General features: G+C 42.6%; 1 protein-coding gene across 25 annotated transcripts in view; it reads right to left on the reverse strand.

Annotated features, from left to right (window-relative positions):
* SGMS1 (sphingomyelin synthase 1) overlaps positions 1–19,158 on the reverse strand; it is a 325,269-nt gene that overhangs the window by 3,868 nt on the left and 302,243 nt on the right. For all 25 annotated transcript variants that reach the window (XM_061402685.1, XM_061402683.1, XM_061402692.1 and 22 more), the window contains one exon: positions 2,208–2,361. In XM_061402685.1, the coding sequence (XP_061258669.1) occupies positions 2,208–2,361 (154 nt within the window). The remainder of the gene's footprint in view (positions 1–2,207; positions 2,362–19,158) is intronic.

A 19,158-nucleotide genomic window follows, 5' to 3' on the forward strand; every position in this document is an offset into this window, starting at 1 on the left:
CTAAGGATGAGGAAACTAAGAGATCAGAGGTTTTTCCCAAGGTCAGAGGTTTTATCTGCTGAGCCGCTGGTAAAGTTATGAAGGAGCTCTCAGTATCTGATTTTAAGGATAAGGAAACTAAGAGATCAGAGGTTTTCCCAAGGTCACAGAGTGAGTGAGTGCACCAGGATTCAGAATCAGTTTGTGGCCCACGTCATCCAACTTGGTTTACAGGCTCATCTTCAAGAATAAAGCTTAACCCCATTGAAGTATTTCAGGGACCAACCAGCAGCAGGTAGGAATCTGGCTCCAGGGCTGCTGACATTAGGCCTGTTCTGTGCCCATTTTTCCATGCGCAGTTATACTCCAGTGCCAGGACCAGATCACGCCCTAACAGTTCTGAACAGACACTGCTCGAATTCACTCTATCTGGTCACTTACTGAGAACAAGCAGAGCACCCACTGTCTCTCCTCTCACTCAGTGCCCCAAAGTATGTCTTCCCTTCTCTTCCTGTGTTCCCCATCTCAGTTTTTAGACCAAAATTGGGCTTTCACCCTTCAATCCATCACCTGTCCCCTGTACCCCCACAATCAATCCTGTTACCTGTAGACGCCTTTTTGTGAATTCCTCCCAGTTTCCCCCACTTCTCTCCACACCAATGTCATCCTGATAGTTTGGGCCACTCCCCTCTCTTTCCTGGACTATAGCGGCAGCCAGTCTGCGAACTCTACTCCTGCTCTGCCCTCTCCAATCCGTCCTGTGAGTCATTACAGGACTGGTTTCTCCCTCTCTAAAGGGTAAGTCAGATGACACCGCCCCAGTGATTACAGCCTCTCAATGGGCACCTCATGTCTCTCAGAATGCAAATTCAGACTCCTTCCTGTGACTCAAGGCATGTTCCACAGTCTGGTTCCTACTCACCAGTTCACTTTCCAATTCTCATTATTACCACTGCTCTGAATTCCAACCACAATGACGTTCCAACAGGTGCCACAGGCTCTCAAATACCTTCAGAACGCATGTGTGTCCTGCCTCTGTGATACCCGCAACCTGGCTTCTCCTGTTGCTCTTCATGGGAACTGCCTAGATAAAGCTCACTGAAACTATTTCTAACAGTAGAATATTAAGGACAATGGAATTTTCTACAAGTAGAGAAAGGACTAAAACATACTTGAGAAATAACAGAGGAAAATGGGAGGGGGAAGGAATGAAAACTTTAGATACATATTAATATTTTATTATTATTATATTAATGCTGCTAAGTCGCTTCAGTCGTGTCTGACCCTGTGCGACCCCACAGACGGCAGCCCACCAGGCTCCCCCTTCCGTGGGATTCTCCAGGCAAGAACACTGGAGTGGGTTGCCGTTTCCTTCTCCAATGCATGAAAGTGAGAAGTGAAAGTGAAGTCGCTCAGTTGTGTCTGACCCTCAGCGACCCCATGGACTTCAGCCTTCCAGGCTCCTCCATCCATGGGATTTTCCAGGCAAGAGCACTGGAGTGGGGTGCCATTGTCTTCTCCATTATATTAATAATACATATTATAATTATTGCCTTAATATATATTAATAATAAGAGAATATGTATTAATATATATTTATATATAATTTATATATAATTTTATATATTATAAATATATTTAATAAATATAAATATATTAAATATATAATTTATATATAATAAATGTGGACCGTTGCTTTGACAAGGGTCATCTGAAACAGATCTGACAAATACTTATATCTGAGCAGCATACAGGGGTACCTGTAATATTATTTTTTGTATGTTTCATAATAAAATATTTTAAGTACATTTTGTTATAGAAATTTCCCATTTAATGTCTGCATCATTTAGCTTCCCTGAGACCAGAGCCTGTCTGAGGGAAGAGACACCTCCAGCCCCCACGCACTTCTTTGGAGCAGATGGTACAGTGCCCATGCCTGAAAAATGGCTGCCAAGTGAATACAATGTCTACCATCATCCAGCCAGGCCTGGAATTTTGTCTCCTCCCTTCTGGTTCCTTCCAGCAGTCATAAAACACCCTGATACCACAGCTGACAGCTAAGGAAACGAGACACCTCTCCCAAGAAGTGCAGGCACCTGTGACATATATTTCCCTGGGTGCCTGTGAGCACGCTCGTGAGACGAGGGGCTGCCCTCCCCAGATCCCACCTTGCTCCCGTGGGGAACGGCAGGTGAGGAGATTCTCACGCGAGGTTGCTCTAGACTTACACTCTTTTATAAATAGGTAGGTGAGTGTGAGCATGACCGTGTGGCCGCTGTACAGGTAGTCCCCACACATGTTGTGGGAGCCTGTGATGGACAGGCCGCCGCCAGCGATGAGTTTCATTATCCTCCGCAGTTGGGCTTCCCAGTCTCCAAAAAGCTGGGGGGAGAAGAGGAAATTAGACTCATTACTAACCCACACACAAGTATGCCGTGATTACAATTTGTGTTCAGAATTAAGTTTTATCATATTGTGATTTATAGTAAGAAATATATATTTGGTCTTCATTCCTGTTCCTGGCATAGAGCTCCTACAACCTTTGCAACTTCCTAAGAAGGACAAGATAAAGGTGTCTGCATGCGTGCTCAGTCATCTTAGTCATGTCTGACTCTTTGCAACTCTGTGAACTATGGCTCGCCAGGCTTCTCTGTCCACGGAATTCTCCAGGCAAGAATACTGGAGCGGACTGCCATGCCCTTCTCCAGAGGATCTTCCTGACCCAGGGATGAAACCCGCACCTCTTATGCCTCCTGCACTGGCAGGTGGGTTCTTTACCACTAGTGCCGCCTGGGAAGCCCAAGGAGCCTTTTGTTATTCATCAAAGCCCTTTCACCCACACCCGAGTGTTTCTGAGTTTAAAGTGACTTTTGGAAAGTCCCGAAAGATAGGGGGTGATTGCCAGGAGAACCAACCAGGTGACTAGAGGGTTAGAGTCTCATTCCCACTTCCTCCCACCTCCAAAGAGGGGAAAGATGCTGGGGGCTGAGTGAATCACCAATGGCCTATGATTTAATCAACCATGGCTATATAATGAAGCCTCCACAGACATCTAAAAGGATGGGGGTTTGGAGAGTTTCTAGGCTGGTGCACATGTGAAGATGTGGGGAGTGCAGTACACACTCCTTCCCAGATACCTTACCCTACATGTCTCTTCCATGTGACTGGTCCTAAGTTATACTCTTTTATAACAAAACTGCTCAACTAATAAGTAACATGTTTTCCTGAGTTCTGTGAGCAGCCCTAGCAAATTAACTCACTCCAAGGAGGGGGTCACAGGAACCTCCGATTTACAACTAGCTGATAAGCAGTACAGGCAACCATCTGAACCAGCAATTAGCATTCTGAAGTGGGGTGGGGGAGGCACTTGGTGTGAGACTGAGCCTTTAGCCTGTGGGATCTATTTCCAGGTAGAGAGTGCCAAAATGGACTTATATAGAGACATTTGCTTGTTTGGAGGTAAAAACCCATACATCTAGTTACAGAAGTATTCAGCAGGGGATTTGAGACGACAGGAGACACACTGGAGTGTTTTTCCTTTATAAATTTACATTAGGACGTGTAAAATCCACCCCACCCCCCAATGAAGTGTGCCTGCTCAACATTCACTGCTGTTCCAATGGCCCCAGAAGACTGTGGTCCTAGAGATGAAGCATGCAGCTTCAGAGCTTTCCTTAGATGTCAGCTCTTTTTACAGCAAGTGTTAGCAGATGGTTCAGTTCAGTTGTTTAGTCATGTCCAACTTTGTGACCCCATGGACTGTAGCACGACAGGCTTCCCTGTCCATCACCAGCTCCTGAAGCCTGCTCAAACTCATGTAAATCGAGTTGGTGATGCCATCCAACCATGTCATGGTTAGTTACTAAATATTTTTCTGTATACTGTAAACACTGACTAACTTACTACCTTAACTGACATTTGGGGGGAAAACTCTGAGTTAAAGATCTAGTTCACACACTTGGCCTAGGGCAGCAGTCCCCAACCTTTTTGGCACCAGGGACCAAGTTCATGGAAGACAGTTTTTCCCTGGACTGGGGATGGGGACGGTACCAGGATAATTCACACACATTACATTTATTGTGCATTTTATTTCTATTATATTACATCAGCTCCACCTAAGACCATCAGGCACTAGATCGCGGAGGCTGGGGACCCTTGGCCTAGAGGACAAATGTTCTGCTGATTTCACAGCTAAAGCAGGTGGAGACTGGAAAATCAAATAAATGAATTTTGGGGGGTATGTGATTTTAGGGGACCAAACTAAAGCTAGGGACTGAGTAGAATGTACTTTCAACCTTCTGAAATTATGTGGGTAGTGCAGTTCAGTCGCTCAGATGTGTCCGACTCTTTGCAACCCCATGAACCGTAGCACGCCAGGCCTCCCTGTCCATCACCAACTCCCTGAGTTCACTCAGACTCACATCCATCGAGTCAGTGATGCCATCCAGCCATCTCATCCTCTGTCGTCCCCTTCTCCTCCTGCCCTCAATCCCTCCCAGCATCAAAGTCTTTTCCAATGAGTCAACTCTTCTCATGAGGTGGCCAAAGTACTGAAGCTTCATGACTACTGGGAAAACCACAGCCTTGACTAGATGGACCTTTGTTGGCAAAGTAATGTCTCAGCTTTTGAATATGCTGTCTAGGTTGGTCATAACTTTCCTTCCAAGGAGTAAGTGTCTTTTAATTTCATGGCTGCAGTCACCACCTGCAGTGATTTTGGAGCCCAGAAAAATAGAAGTGTATGTTTTCCTTTTAATAAAAGTTTATAAATAAATCTGTCTTTCTCTGAAAGACTGGATACTAGAGCAATCAATGGCAAGAACAACTTATTCACTGAAGCTTTTATTTGCTCTGGCAAATGAAATGCATGACTATCTGCATTCTATGTTTGTCAACACTCTCTTAAATTCTGGTTAGCCAATTTAATGACCATAATCCCCTTCTGACATTTAAATGATAATATTTCAGGCTCTGGGAAGCATGTTTTATTATAATTTCCCTTCTAAAAACAGATCAAGATTTCTAGTTAAGGATGTCATATTGAACATACCACATAGAGGAAATGGATTTCTAAACTGCACGGGATCAATGAAAGCCCGGCTCGATAGAAGCAAACAGATTACACAGCTAAACTCAGCTGTGTTAGGAACTTCAGAAACTTGGGGTTAACAAGAGACCATAAAGCAGCCAGAGATCAAAAACAAGCTTCACACGAAAGATCAAGAATCAGGCTTTTTCAAAAGCAGTAAAAGGAAAGAAAAGGCTTCAGAAAAATGCCTCCAAATTCTGAGGGAAAATGATTTTCAACTTAGAATTCTATTCCCAGCCATATCATTAACTGTGGTGATGGTGCTGCAGTTGCTAAGTCATGTCCGACTCTTTCGCCACCCCATATACTGTAGCCTGCAGCCTGCCAGGAATCCATTGGCTTCCCCAGGCAAGAATACTGGAGTGAGTTGCCATTTCCTTTCTCCTTGGGGTCTTTCTGACCCAGGGATCAAACTCTCATCTCCTGCACTGTAGGCTGATTCTTTAGCGACTGAGTCACCAGGGAAGTCCCATTATTAACTGAGCATAAACTTAAAGAACAGATCAAGGATAGATAAACTAAAGCCATTTCACATATATAAGATTTCAAAACATTTATCACCTATGACTCTTCTTGCAGGAAATTACAGAATATACATTCTACAAAGCAAAGGAGTAGACAGAAAAAAGAAGAAATGGGGTTTGCTAGGATGTTAAGAAAGGGAGGACTGAGAGCTCCGGCCTAGAGAGGGAGCCCTCCCTAACAGGACACCCAGTCCTGTGGCTGGACTGAGTCATAACGTGGGTTGGGGGTGGGAGGAGTAAGTACACAGAAAACTAACGGAACAAAAAGCAAGGCAATTACCAACTCTGTAGGAAACAAAATATTGTGATGGAAAGGAAAAGTAATTATAGGAAAGTATATGACTAGGCTATGAATAGCATTTACAAAACTATAATAATGTAAGTACTGAATATTCAGTTAAACCAAAGACAGAAAACTACACTGGGGAGATAAGGCAAGAAGCATTAACTCTGGTAGTGGGCTGGTTGGGGAGGGAAAGAAGGCAAGGAAAGGGCACTGAATGCATGCAAGCTGGTGGATGTGGGGATGTAGAGCGACAGGGCTCTAAATCCTGACCTTCACCAGCAGGACGTGGGTAAGTGCTTGTATTAGAAACGATACAGAAACAGCATTGCCTTGTCACTTAGACACCCGAGGATAAGCACATACACAAAAATCCTGTAAAAAGGGAAATGAAGGTAAATATTAATACCATGAGATTGAGTTAAAAAGAGTTGCAAGAAAGTAGGAAAGTGGGTTGGAATAGAGGAATAGGGTTAGGGTAAGGGCTGGGGACTACTGTTTGCCATAATAAGTAGTGTAACACAATTTTGTTTCTTAGATTACATGCATGTATAAACATGATAAAAATTTTCTGAAAGTTTTATGTTGAAAGCTTAACATAAAGCTTATGATTCCTATGATAAAGCTTATCATAGGAATGGATAATACACAGTAGAAAATTATGGAAAAAAATGCTCAGGGAGTTCTTCATTTTACCTTATTTCACATTGTCCTTCCCAAACTCCCTCTGTGTTCTGAAAACTATAAATCACATCCTTGAGCACCATCCCTCCCAAAATCTGCCCTCCCATTTTCGCAGGAAAATGTCTGTGGGGAAACTGTATGAGAAGGAAAAGGGGGAGAGATTATGAGGTAAACATGGCCTTGAGGAAAAACAGCCCCAAACTGCTGCATTTCTTACAAGTACCCTTAATACCCCTATGTATGCTTTCTTTTTAAAAATATCTATCTGTGATTGTCAAGCCTCTGTAAGGGGGAAATCTCTTAAGCTCAGAGAGCAACAGGAAAAGAAAATGGATAGTTATAGCTACATTAAAATGTTTAATTATGCTTTAGAAAAGCAAATAAACTGTAAGACAAATTACAAAACAACTGGAATAGAAACAAGTTAACATCTTTATCATGTACACAGCACATATCAATCAAGTAAATAAGACCATCTAGGAACCAACATTTATCAAAGGACACAGGATGTGACCAGCTGAAGGCCCGGGCTCTGTCAAACAAATAGAAATAAAAATTAACATTAAGAGGAGCTCATTCTTTTCTATATCGAATTAGGAAGGCTAAGGAAAGAGCCAACTGTGCGGCACAGGCAATGTCACTGATCTTCTCAAAAAGGCTCCTTTAAGAGGAGGGAACGAATGTGGTGGCTGCAGCAGCCAGCCAGCCAGCCAGTATGCAGAGAAGAACAGGCAGGGTGGCTTCTGAAGCAGACGGGCTGGGCTAAAATCATGGCTCTTCTACCCATCAGGTGTTTGATCCTGGGCAGCTGAACCATTCTCAGCCTCAATTTGCTCATCATCAACCTGGGGAGTAATATATTTATTACAACTGGCAAAAATCCTCTGCAAAAATAATCATCAATGTTGACCAGCAATCCAAACAGCCAAGACTTATGTGTGAGTCAGTGCTTAACTGCTTCTAGGAATCTACCTCCAAGAAATGATATGGAATAGGAAGAAAACCTTTATGAAAAACAGCATTTATAAAAGCAACAAACTGGAAACAACCTAAATGGGAATTATTAAATAACTGTTCCCTTGCTATTCAGAATCTGGGCCAAGGGAGTACTGGCAACTCCAGGAGGTGGCTGTGATTACAGACAGACCTTGGGGACATTTTGGGTTCAGACCCCACAATAAAGTGAATATTCCAGTTCAGTCAATTTCACTAATTTTTATGTTTTCAGTGCATAAAAAGTTACATTACACTATATTGTAGTCTATTAAGTGTGCAATAGCATTATATCTAAAAAACAGGCCTGAATTATAAAATACTTTATTGCTAAAAATGCCAACTATCATCTGAGCCTTCAGCAAGTGGTAACATCGAAGATCACTGGCCACAAAGCACATAACACACACAGGAAGTTAAAAAATCGTGCGAACTACCAAAACATGACACAGACACGAAGTGAGCAGGTGATGTTGCAAAATGATGCTGACAGACTTCTTCAACCCAGAATTGCCACAACTTTCAGCTTCTAAGAACTGCAGTATTTGTAAAGTCTAGCAAAGTGAAGTTCAATAAAATGAGGTGTGTCTGTACCCTCTCAGGACCTAATGAACCAGAAGCTGAAGTACTTCAGAAGTATACTATAGCAATTCAAATGCATTGAACTAGGCCATAATTATAACTTAAATAAATTATTCAAAAGTAAGTATACAGTGACCATGTAGTAAGTAAAATATCATACTTTCTTCTACCAAGAGGAAAAAAACAAAACAAAATGTTTGGTATAAGTATCACTGTTCAAAAACAACATACACAGAAAAAGTCTAGGATGTACACACTCCATGCTAGCACGGTTTGCATGGGAATTGGTAGAAATTCTCCTAGTCTCTGCCCCAAGGTTAACTTCCATTCAATTCCCCTGGAGTTGTGCAGTTCTGAGATGTAGGCTGCTTCTGAGTATAGGCAGGAGATATGAGACGAAAACAGAAGAGGAGGAGGAGGGGAGGAGAATGACAGAAGAGGAGGGGGAAAGGGAAGGGGGAAGAGAGAGCAGGGAAAAGGAGGAAGAGGGAGGAGGGGAGAAAGGGGAAGGGGAAGAGGAAGAAGCAGGAGCAACAAGAACAGGAGACTCCCAGCTGGATTCTCCTTACTTCTCACTTCTCATTTCAGTTCCCTTCTCCACTCTGCCCCTACCATTTTCCAGAGTCATCAAACAGCTGCTCCAGACATCACGGCCTGTGTTGGGTTGTGTTCAGTGGGAAAGAGGGTGGAGTATCCCTGGAGCTGTAACCTCCCCACCAGGAGGCTTTCAAGTGTTCATTTCTGAAAGCACAGCTATTTGGGGGACGTTCACACAAGCACTTTCCCAGTGGGCACTTCAAAGCTGTGACAAGGTCTTGTATCTACATGCTTATGTCTCCCAGGGTCAGAGGAAAATCACTTTTCAGGAAAAACAAAGCAGTTTTCTTTGACTTCTAATAAATGGTCAAGAAATTAAGTAAACTGGCCAAAGCACGTAAGCAATACAGGACATGGGAACTGAGAGCAGAAGGCAGAGGGAGAGGCCTCTGAATGAGAAAGACCACTCCAGAGGGGTTCGAACCAGTGAGCCTTTGGTTACTAAACACAGGTTTCCCCCAAGTATGTTTTCAGTGCTGAGTACACAGCTCTCTAGTAATGGGCTGTTAACACCATTCATTGTGCAGATGGCCTTGTGTACTTGCCTATCTCTTAACCACATCTGAAAAGCCAGCACTTACACTTAGGCTTCACCACCTCCTGGCAGCAGAGGGAGAACCTGGAACCCAAACTCATCAAACAACAATGCACGATTCCAGGGCTTTGGTGTAACTTGAAGGAAGGGCTGAAAGTGAGTGCTCAAGAGGGGAAATGCTTTTTAATATAATCATTGCCTCTTACCAATGCCTCATCTTACAGCAGCCCTGAAAAATCAGCTAGGCAGGCTTTATTTTACACGTGCCATTAAACATAGCTGAATAGTTTAAAAACTTTGTTCCTTATTCACTAAAGATTTCTCATTGCTTTTCCACTTAAATCAGACTTCTCATTTCTAAAAGTTATTTTCATAGGAATCTTTCACAAACAAATTGCATATCTTTTGCCTTCTTAAACAAGGTGTTTTCAGTTTGATTTTAACTTTCCTTGCTTTATATTGTGCTGTATTGGAGGAAGGCTCCAAAGATCTTGAAGTTTACTTTCATATTTGCATGTGATGCAGGGAGCTCAGCCCGGTGCTCTGTGACAACCTATAGGGGCTAGGGGGCATGGGAGGGAGGCTGAAGAGGGAGGGGACACGTGGCTGTTGATGCACAGCAGAAACCCGCACAATACCGTAAAGCAAGAATCCTCCAATTAAAACAAAACAAACAAAAAGAATGACAAGGAGCATAGTCCAGTTTGGGGCCAGCTATCCAGGTGGCTCTGGACAAACCATTTTATCCACTCTAGCCCCAGTTCTCTCATCTGTTAAATGGTGACAACACTACCTCCTCACCCTCAACCCTCACCATCAAACGGAGATAATGTTTGCAAAAGTGATTGCCAAAATTATAAAGAGCTATACGATATCAGACAGCATTACAATGACCGTGTTAGGTCCATCTTTTGGGCGAGGGGTTCCTTAAGTGAGAACTCAACGCCTAGAAGCCAAAAAGTGAAATTTGGATTGTTCTTTTTAAATACAGAGGCCTCATGCATGTTCATCTGTGATCACTTTTATGAATTCTTCCTCAGATGGTAATCTGAAAGACTTAGTTTCACCCCTGGAAAGATTAAGTTTCATCTGCAAATATTATATCACCTCAAATGATCTGAAGTAGGGAGAGTCCCCTATGCAATAACTCTGAAAAAACACTTTCCCTCCACTAAGTTCTGAGGGGTTTGTTTCTGCCCCATTATCCAATGTAACCACCAGTTCCTATGCCGGCTAGGCCAGGTGGGGAGGCGGTCTTTAAATAATTTATTTGTTGTTTAGTCACTAAGTTGTGACTGATTCTTTAGTGACCCCCATGGACTGTAGCCTGCCAGGCTCCTCTGTCGATGGGATCCTCCAGGAAAGAATACTGGAATGGTTTGCCATTTCCTTCTCCAGGGGATCTTCCTGAATCCAGGGATCAAGCCTGTGTCTCCTGCACTGCAGGCAGATTCTTTACCACTGAGCCACCAGGGAAGCCCATTTGAAATAAATGCAAAAAGTGAAACACTAATCCTCAATCAGCCTCCTTTTTTCCCCAGGAAAAAAACGTGAAGAATTTTGTCATGGCCATCAGTAATGAGACATCAAAAGCTTCATAAAATCTTAAACAAACATCAGCTATGGATTTCCATTTATCCAGATACTTATTTGCCACATTAAAGAAATTCCATTATGTTAGTCAGGTAATATTTCCCTTCAACAAAAATTATCACTTAGGTCCTTTAGCCTACCTGGTCATGAAGTGAAAAAATATTCCCTCAGATATTAGCTTTGAAAATGCATAAATCTAAAGAAAAGAATGAACATCCTTAGACTCTTCACTCAGACTCATCAATTATCATGGTTTGCCACATTTGCTTCTCCTCTTTCTCCTAGTTTTTCCCCTGGGCCTCATGAGAATTGAGTTGAATATTTATGACACTTCACCTTTAAAGGTGCCAACAAGGAGATTTTCTTCTATAATCACACTCATGAAACTTAACAGTGATACAGTACCACTGGGGTTCACACACATCCTTATTCAGACTCCCCCACAGTTTCAACAGTGTCCTGTATAGCGTCCCCCCAAATCTAGGATCCAATCAGAGGAGATGAATAGAGGGTACCTGTCGCCCTCTTGAATTTTCTTGTTCTACAACAGTTTCTCAGTCACTTTTTAATGACAATTTTTAAAGAGTGCAATCTAGTTTTGTTGTTGTTTTTTTTTAATAGAATGCCCTTCCACTTAGTTTTATCGGATTGTTTCCTTATGTTTTAATCCAGGTTCAATGTTATTGGCAGGCATACACAGAATGATGTGCCCTACCCAATGTGTCAAATCAAAGAACGTCTGGTATCGCTTGTCCCGCAGCTGGTTTATCAGGTGGCCGCCAGAATGTCTGACGGACTTCTCAATCAAATACACACCTTTGCCCCTTTGTTATTAACAAGCTGTATGTGACTTTTTGAAATGATCTAAATATTGTGGTGCCCCATCTTTCACCCAATGGTTTTAGCATCTATGGACGATTTTTGTTTAAAATATTACTATAGCGCTTGAAAAATGGAGACTTGCTATTTCCAGTATTTCTTTAATATCTAGTATTTCCAGTATTTCTTTAATATCTAGTAGTTAATTTCTTCTCCCTTATCACTAATTTTTTCAATGTTTCTTATTAATGTATAATTACTGTCATGATTTCATTGTGATACTCAAACTGTCTCACACGTGGCCTGTGGGAGTCTCTCGAGCAGGACTATGGCTTCTGAGTCAAATCCACTGACCTGCAGTATCTGGAAAGATCTGGAAACTTCCTTGGGATGAAACCCCTGCCGTCCAGCTGCCTGTACTGTGGATCGCGCTTCATGCAGTCACACAGCGTCAGCTCTGCAGCTCTTTTGGATGTCTTTGGCGAATGCTCTCTCTCTTCACGCTAGATGGCCGCTGCCATGCAGGAAACCTTTGTCACCTTCCCCATGTCTGCCCTGGTCTAGATCTTCCTCTTCTCTAAATTCAGAAAAAAACTGCACAAAAGCAGCCTCGTCTGTCTCCCTCACGTGAAGTGCCAGGAACAGACACAAGGCCGAACTTCTTGCCTCTGCCACTTAGTACCTGCAGGACAAGAGGCAAGTCCGGAATCTCTGGACCAACTGCAACTTCCTCTCATTCACGACTGTGAGAATGCAATGAAGAAACATCTAGAATCACACCTGGCATGAAAACAGGTACACATAAACTGGCACTACTCGAAGTCTACCTCCTTCCCCACCTCCCAAATAGCTTACTTTCCATATTATAGGAAAGATGGCTTTCTAAGAGACAGATGTCATCACATCAGATTCCCTGCTTCAACCTTTCTTGGCTTCCTGTGGCCAGACTCCTTGGAAAAAGTGACCAGACCTCTGAAAATCTGCCCACAACTTCCCTCTCTGGCGTAATCTCTGGCCACGCAGCCCACAGGATCACATGCCAGGTGTGTCTAACTTCACTGCGTTCTTAAGACTCCCTTTCACACCCTCTCTGTTTTCTCCACCTAGCAATCAACTCCACTTGGCCAACTGCCTCTCATCCATTTCAGATTTGGCTCGGACAGCACCCCCTCAGTGCAGCCAACACTCACAGGAGAGTTTGCCACCTTCTTCCCTGTTTCCATGGCAACTGAGCTCCAAACGTCTGTTAGAGTGGGGACTGTAGTCAGAGATAATCTTACATGTTACATGTCTTTCAGGGTTTCTGGATGCCCATTTGTCTGATACATTTGTTATTGTTCAGTCACTCAGTTGTGTCCAACTCTTTGTGACCCCATGGACTGCAGCACACCAGGCTTTCCTGTCCTTCATTATCTCCCAGAGTTTGCTCCAATTCATGCCCATCAAGTCAGTGATGTCATCCAACCATCTCATGCTCTGTCACCCCCTTCTCCTCTTGTCCCCAATCTTTCCCAGCATCAGAGTCTTTTCCAATGAGTCAGCTCTTCACATCAGGTGGCCAAAGTACTGGAGCTTCAGCTTCAGCATCAGTCCTTCCAATGAACATTCAGGGTTGATTTCCTTTAGGATTGACTGGTTTGATATGGGCTTCCATGGTAGCTCAGCTGGTAAAGAATCTGCCTGCAGTTCAGGAGACCCTGGTTCGATTCCTGGGTTGGGAAGATCCACTGGAGAAGGGATAGGCTACTCATTTCAGTATTCTTGGGCTTTACTGGTGGCTCAGCTGGCAAGGAATCTACCCGCAATGCGGGAGACCTGGGTTCAATCCCTGGGTTGGGAAGATCCCTTGCAGAAGGGAACGGCTACCCACTCCAGTACTCTGGCCTGGAGAATTCCATGGACTGCATAGTCCATGAGGTTGCAAAGAGTCAGACACAACTGAGCAACTTTCACTTCATATTTTGTGACTGACTGATACATCTGTGTACCCTCAAAGTTTACCCCACACAGGACAAGTCTTCTAGAAATCTTTTTTCAGAAATCAGCAATCTGGGCTTCACTGGTGGTTCAGTGCTTAAGAATCTGCCTTGCAATGCAAGGGACATCTGTTCCATCCTTGGTCCAGGAAGATCCCACATGCCAAGGAGCAACTAAGCCCGTGTGCCACAACTACTGAGCCCATGTTCTAGAGCCCTGGAGCTGCAACTACCGACCCACATGCCTGGAGCCTGCATTTCAGAAGAGAAGCCACTGCAATGAGAAGTCTGTGCACAACTAGAGAGCTGCCCACCTACTCACAGCAACTAGAGAAAGCCTGCATGCGGCCATGAAGACCCAGCACAGCCAAAAAATAGATAAATAAATGGACAAATCTTAAAAAAATGGAAGTCAGCAATCTGCTTGTTTATGAAAAGAAGTCATCTATACTCTCTCTGCCTCACAATCCCTAGTGACTTCTCATAAACTAAAACCATTTAGAAGGTTTATAAGATCATGTAAAAATGCATATAACAAACATTAACTATAATGACACAGGAATAACTGCAGAGAAAGCATGATTAGAACTATGCAAGAAAAATATGCATAAAGAACTAAGAAATATATTGAAACATAAGGTGGAGAGTGTATAATTTTTTTTTTTTTTTTACAATGTCTCTGCAACAACTGAAGAGTTTCTTTAAAATGGAGGAAAAAACATCTTTTTTTTTTTTTAAAGAAAAAAATGTGTGACTTAGTACATTTCTTTATTTTTTCTGTTTCATTCCTGAAAAGGAACAGAACAGTGAAGAGAGAAAAAGGAAAGTGAAGAGGAGACTTGGAATGGGGAAGGATATCAGAAATCATAAGCAAGAATTTTTTTTTAAAAAATGAGAATGAACAAAATGAAAACTATACTGACAAAAAGAAACTGGGAGGCAAGCAGAACATCAGGTAAAATCAAGCAGTGACAATTCAAATTCCACACAATTCAATGCGATGACATAAAGTTATTTTTGGTAACAGAGCAACAGCCATATTCTCAAATGCAGATAAGGTCAGCAGAAGCTAATCAGAATATTAAAATTTGTCAGCTAGGAGGGCAGCTTTCAAACATTCAAGCTGTTACCTAAGAAAGCAGGAAAGAACTTAAAAAGATAATACAATCCTGAAAAGCAATGAGTCCTGTGTCTTATAAGACTGAACACATGCCAGTAAAGAGACCCGGGAGAGGGAGAATTACTACACCGTGGCTTAGCAGTGAACTGAAGGAGTGCTTTGATCGTTCTAATTTGTGCAACACACACACACAAAAAGCTGAGAGTGGCAGTGAAGAATACGAAGATCTCTCTGTTATTATATATGTATTTTATTGTTCCGCTGAACAATTACTCTCGGATGACACCCAAACATAATCCTTGTCCAACAGTGGGCTATGTTCAAGTACGTTGAAAGGAAAAATAAAAAGACATATCTTTGCAGTTCAAGAGAATTATTTCACTGAAAACACCATGTCAGATTAAGGCCTTAGCCAGCTAAGTACCCAGGCAGGAACATAACTCTCTCGTTTTGAAGGTTTTCAAATCTAAGGTCACCGTGGAGACCAAATAACAGAACCAACATGAATCTCACTTTAAAGCGCAGCCACTCGATTAACACATGTGATTAACAGCATAAGTTATACCCTCTCTTTCAATAACATTAGTGTATCCGTATATCCGGGGCCTGGGGTAGATTTGGATTTTTTTTTTCCTTTTCTTGAAGAGTCTGCTAAAACAGCAACATTTTTTCTTACAGAAGTCTTAGGACACAGAAGAATGCTTCTGCTTTTTTGTTTGTTTTTAAAAACGGAATCCTAGAAACTTGGAAAAGATGACAAGAGGATGTTTTCTGGTTTGGATACATGCTCCTTGGAGAAAAGCTGTGTTGAGATAATTAACAAGGGGTAATCAAAGGGTCACAAACTTGGCCACCTCCTAAGCCCAGCACATCACATACTGGGACACTAGTCGAATGCCTCCCAGAAGCTCCTGACCCAGGAAGGGAATGCCTCCTTCCCTTCCCACGCCCCAGCAGCTCATCTCTGTTACAGGAGTATTTGATGACATGCCTCCTCTTCCTCATCATCATTTCACAGAACAATTACTTCCCTGAGCTGTAACATTTTTATGAAGTAAAGAGAACACTGCCATCAAATGAATGAGCACTAGGGACGATGTTCATAATTAATACTGTATACCTGTTGGAACATTTTTCTTAGAAGCCATGCGTTTTGAGAATGGGCATTAAGAGAAGAATTAAAATATACTAATTATGGAGCTTTGTATGATGACAGAATCAAGTTTAAGTTCACACACTTATGTTAAACGAAATCATATTCTAAAGATCAACTCTCTACCCTTGGAGTTTAATGATAATTGATAATCATTAAGAGTATCCACCAGCCAACAGGCCTTGGATGGTGTTTAAAGTCAGGGGACACCCAGTTCTGGAAGCCTCGTACTTTTGTGTCCTGTCTCTGGCCTTTTCATCCATATCCATCCCATCCAGGATATGATGAATCACAAATATTTAATTTCTAGCACTGATTCCACTCTCAACTTCAGACGCACACTATTCATTGGTCTGGATACCACCAGTGAGATGTCTCACAAGTACCTCAATCTCTATTTGTTTAATCTAAAGTCACCTTTGAAATCCTTCCTTTCTCTCCTCATTCCCTGTATCAAATGTATTGCGAAGCTGCACTGATTCAGCTGCTTAGATTGGTTTCCTCCTCTCTATCCCTAGGCCCAGTGGCTTAGCTTAAGGCCCTCAGATAACAGCATTTCCCACATTATATAAGATGCAAGTTTGGCTGAGGTGGTCTTCAGGTGTTTTCCACAAAGGCAGGGACTTCCGTCGACTGCTCGCCCTTGCTCTCCAGCACCTCAGTCACAGCAGGTGCTTCATGCATGTTAAGTACATTTTCAGGGGATGAACCACACTCTAGGGGTGAAAGCATGGTAGTGACACCAAAAGCTTCCTTCCTTCCGTACAGCATTTTACAGCGACAGACCCTGTGTATTCACTTCCGTCTTTCACTCTCACAATTCCTTATGACGATACAAAAAGTGTCATAAGCCCTGTCTTGCCAACAAAGGGACCGAAGCTCTGAGATGTCAGATGCAACTGCCACACAACTAGCACACTCCGGCTGACATCACCCTCACTCTGACCCCAGCACTCTTTCTACTGCTGGGCAGGTTTGCACTGTTACAGGTAATAACTCCCTCTCTGTGCAAAGGTTCAGACAGAATTTGATTAAGATGGTGGGGTGAGGATATCAAGACAGTGGACTGGATGACTTTCAGTAAGGTTCATTTCTGTTCTGACTAACCCAGCCCCAGCTATGGCTCCAAGGCAGGCAAACCTGGTCTCTGGCATCTCTCTAGCAATCCCCTTTGGACACTGTTCCCCACTGCGATATTCTGGCCCTTGTCTGACCTCCAATTTCTTAGGCTTGATCTGACTCCAAGAGGTACCACCAAGCCTTCAAGACCTTTTCCAACGCTTCTGTCTAGCTTCAGAAATCACCCTTGTTTACCCATGAAGTGTTCTCGCCAAAAAATTAAAGTGACTGAATCAAGTCTCCACGACAGCTTCTATTTAGAGGAAATATGGAAGAGAGAGGAAGAAGTTTATTGAACTACAAAGAAACAAACAGACAAATCCAGAATGTGGTGTCTTCTACAGGACAACTGCTAGATCTCTACCAGTTACTGATGGGATTTAAAAAAGGGTAGGGTGGGGAAGCAGAGAAGGCAATGGCACCCAACTCCAGTACTCTTGCCTGGAAAATCCCATGGATGGAGGAGCCTGGTAGGCTGTAGTACATGGGGTCGCTAAGAGTCAGACACGACTGAGCGACTTCCCTTTCACTTTTCACTTTCATGCGTTGGAGAAGGAAATGGCAACCCACTCCAGTGTTCTTGCCTGAAGAATCCCAGAGACAGAGGAGCTTGGTAGGAGGCCGTCTATGGGGTCACACAGAGTCGGACACGACTGAAGCGACTTAGCAGCAGGGTGGGGAAGAAAGAACTGCTCTAGAATGTAAAGACTTAACAGAACAACTAAATGTTATATACAGTCTTTGGATCCTAATTTACACTAATTGACACAAACTGTTTTTTAAAAAGGGCATTTTTAAAGACAATCAAGATATTCCATGAACTAGTACTTGCCAGTACCAAAAAATTACGGTTAATTGTGCTGAAGTATCAACAGAATTAAAATGTCCAAAAATTTAGATGCATATTAAATGTGAATGAAGCAATGAAGTAACATTGTCTGGGATTTGTTTTAAAATACTTCAAAAGAAAAAAAGAAAGTAAGATGAAGCAAATGTAAGCAAATCTTGATAAGAACTGAATCTGGGTGTTAGTATATGAAGGTTCCTTATACTGGTTTCTCTTCCTTGGGACACAGTTGGAAAATTTCAGAATAAAAAACTGTCATTTGAACCCATTCTTCCATGAGTTCTGTTCTACAAAAGAATTAGATTTAATGAGTTTTTACTCATAATTTTTGCTAACATTTCACTCCCTCCTGTATACTTCACTTTAAAGACTCCAATGTCCAGAAGACTGTCACAGAAAGATGGCCCTAGTTGGGGTCTCTGGCAGCGTGATAAGCAAGTGACATGTTTGGGTTTGGTTGGGCACACAGTTCCTGTTAACCTCTATCTTTACCAAGAAAACCCACAAGCTATTTTTACCTGCAGGATCTTGGTTTAGACTTGCTGATGACTCAAGATGTAAGTGCCAGTGCTAACCAACAGTGGCTTTGCTGGTGACTAGTGGAGCCGCAGGGGTCCTAAGAAGAAACAGGCTGCAACCGGATCTGGGAGAAAGGCTATACAGCACGACTCCTTGCTGCTGGGTCTATCTTCAACACGGGCTTGACCAGACTCCACTTGTACCTAAACTGGTATGACATGCTCCCTGGTGGAAAAACTTCCCATGCACAGATATATATATATATATATATATATATATATATATATATATATATATATATATATATATATATATATTAAAGGATTGAACTAAACCATCAATCAGCTGACTACTGAAAACACACTGCTTGTCAAGCCAGCCTCACCGAGGGAGTCTACTTCACTGGATCCTCAGTGACAACAAGAAACTTCCTATGAGTCAGGAGCTTCAGGCAAGCGCCAAAGAGTTCTCACTGAGGATAAAGAAGATATGAGCCTGGCTTTCTCTAGAAGGGCTGAAGAGCAAGAAGGGGGTGCAGGGAGGCAGTACTGCTGAAGGAGACAATGGACCCTCGGGACCATTCCTTCTCTAGGGTGGCTTCTCTAGTTACAGACACAGATTGCAGCAAGAATGCAAGAGTGGAGTAAGAAACGAGATACCTCTGAGCACATGTGTTACGTCTAGGAAGGAAGGGGACCCACAATAAGCAAGCAACCTAAACAAATCCAAAATTTCAAATGATAAAG

The sequence above is a fragment of the Bos javanicus genome, chromosome 26 (assembly GCF_032452875.1).
Source record: "Bos javanicus breed banteng chromosome 26, ARS-OSU_banteng_1.0, whole genome shotgun sequence".
Classification (NCBI taxonomy): domain Eukaryota; kingdom Metazoa; phylum Chordata; class Mammalia; order Artiodactyla; family Bovidae; genus Bos; species Bos javanicus.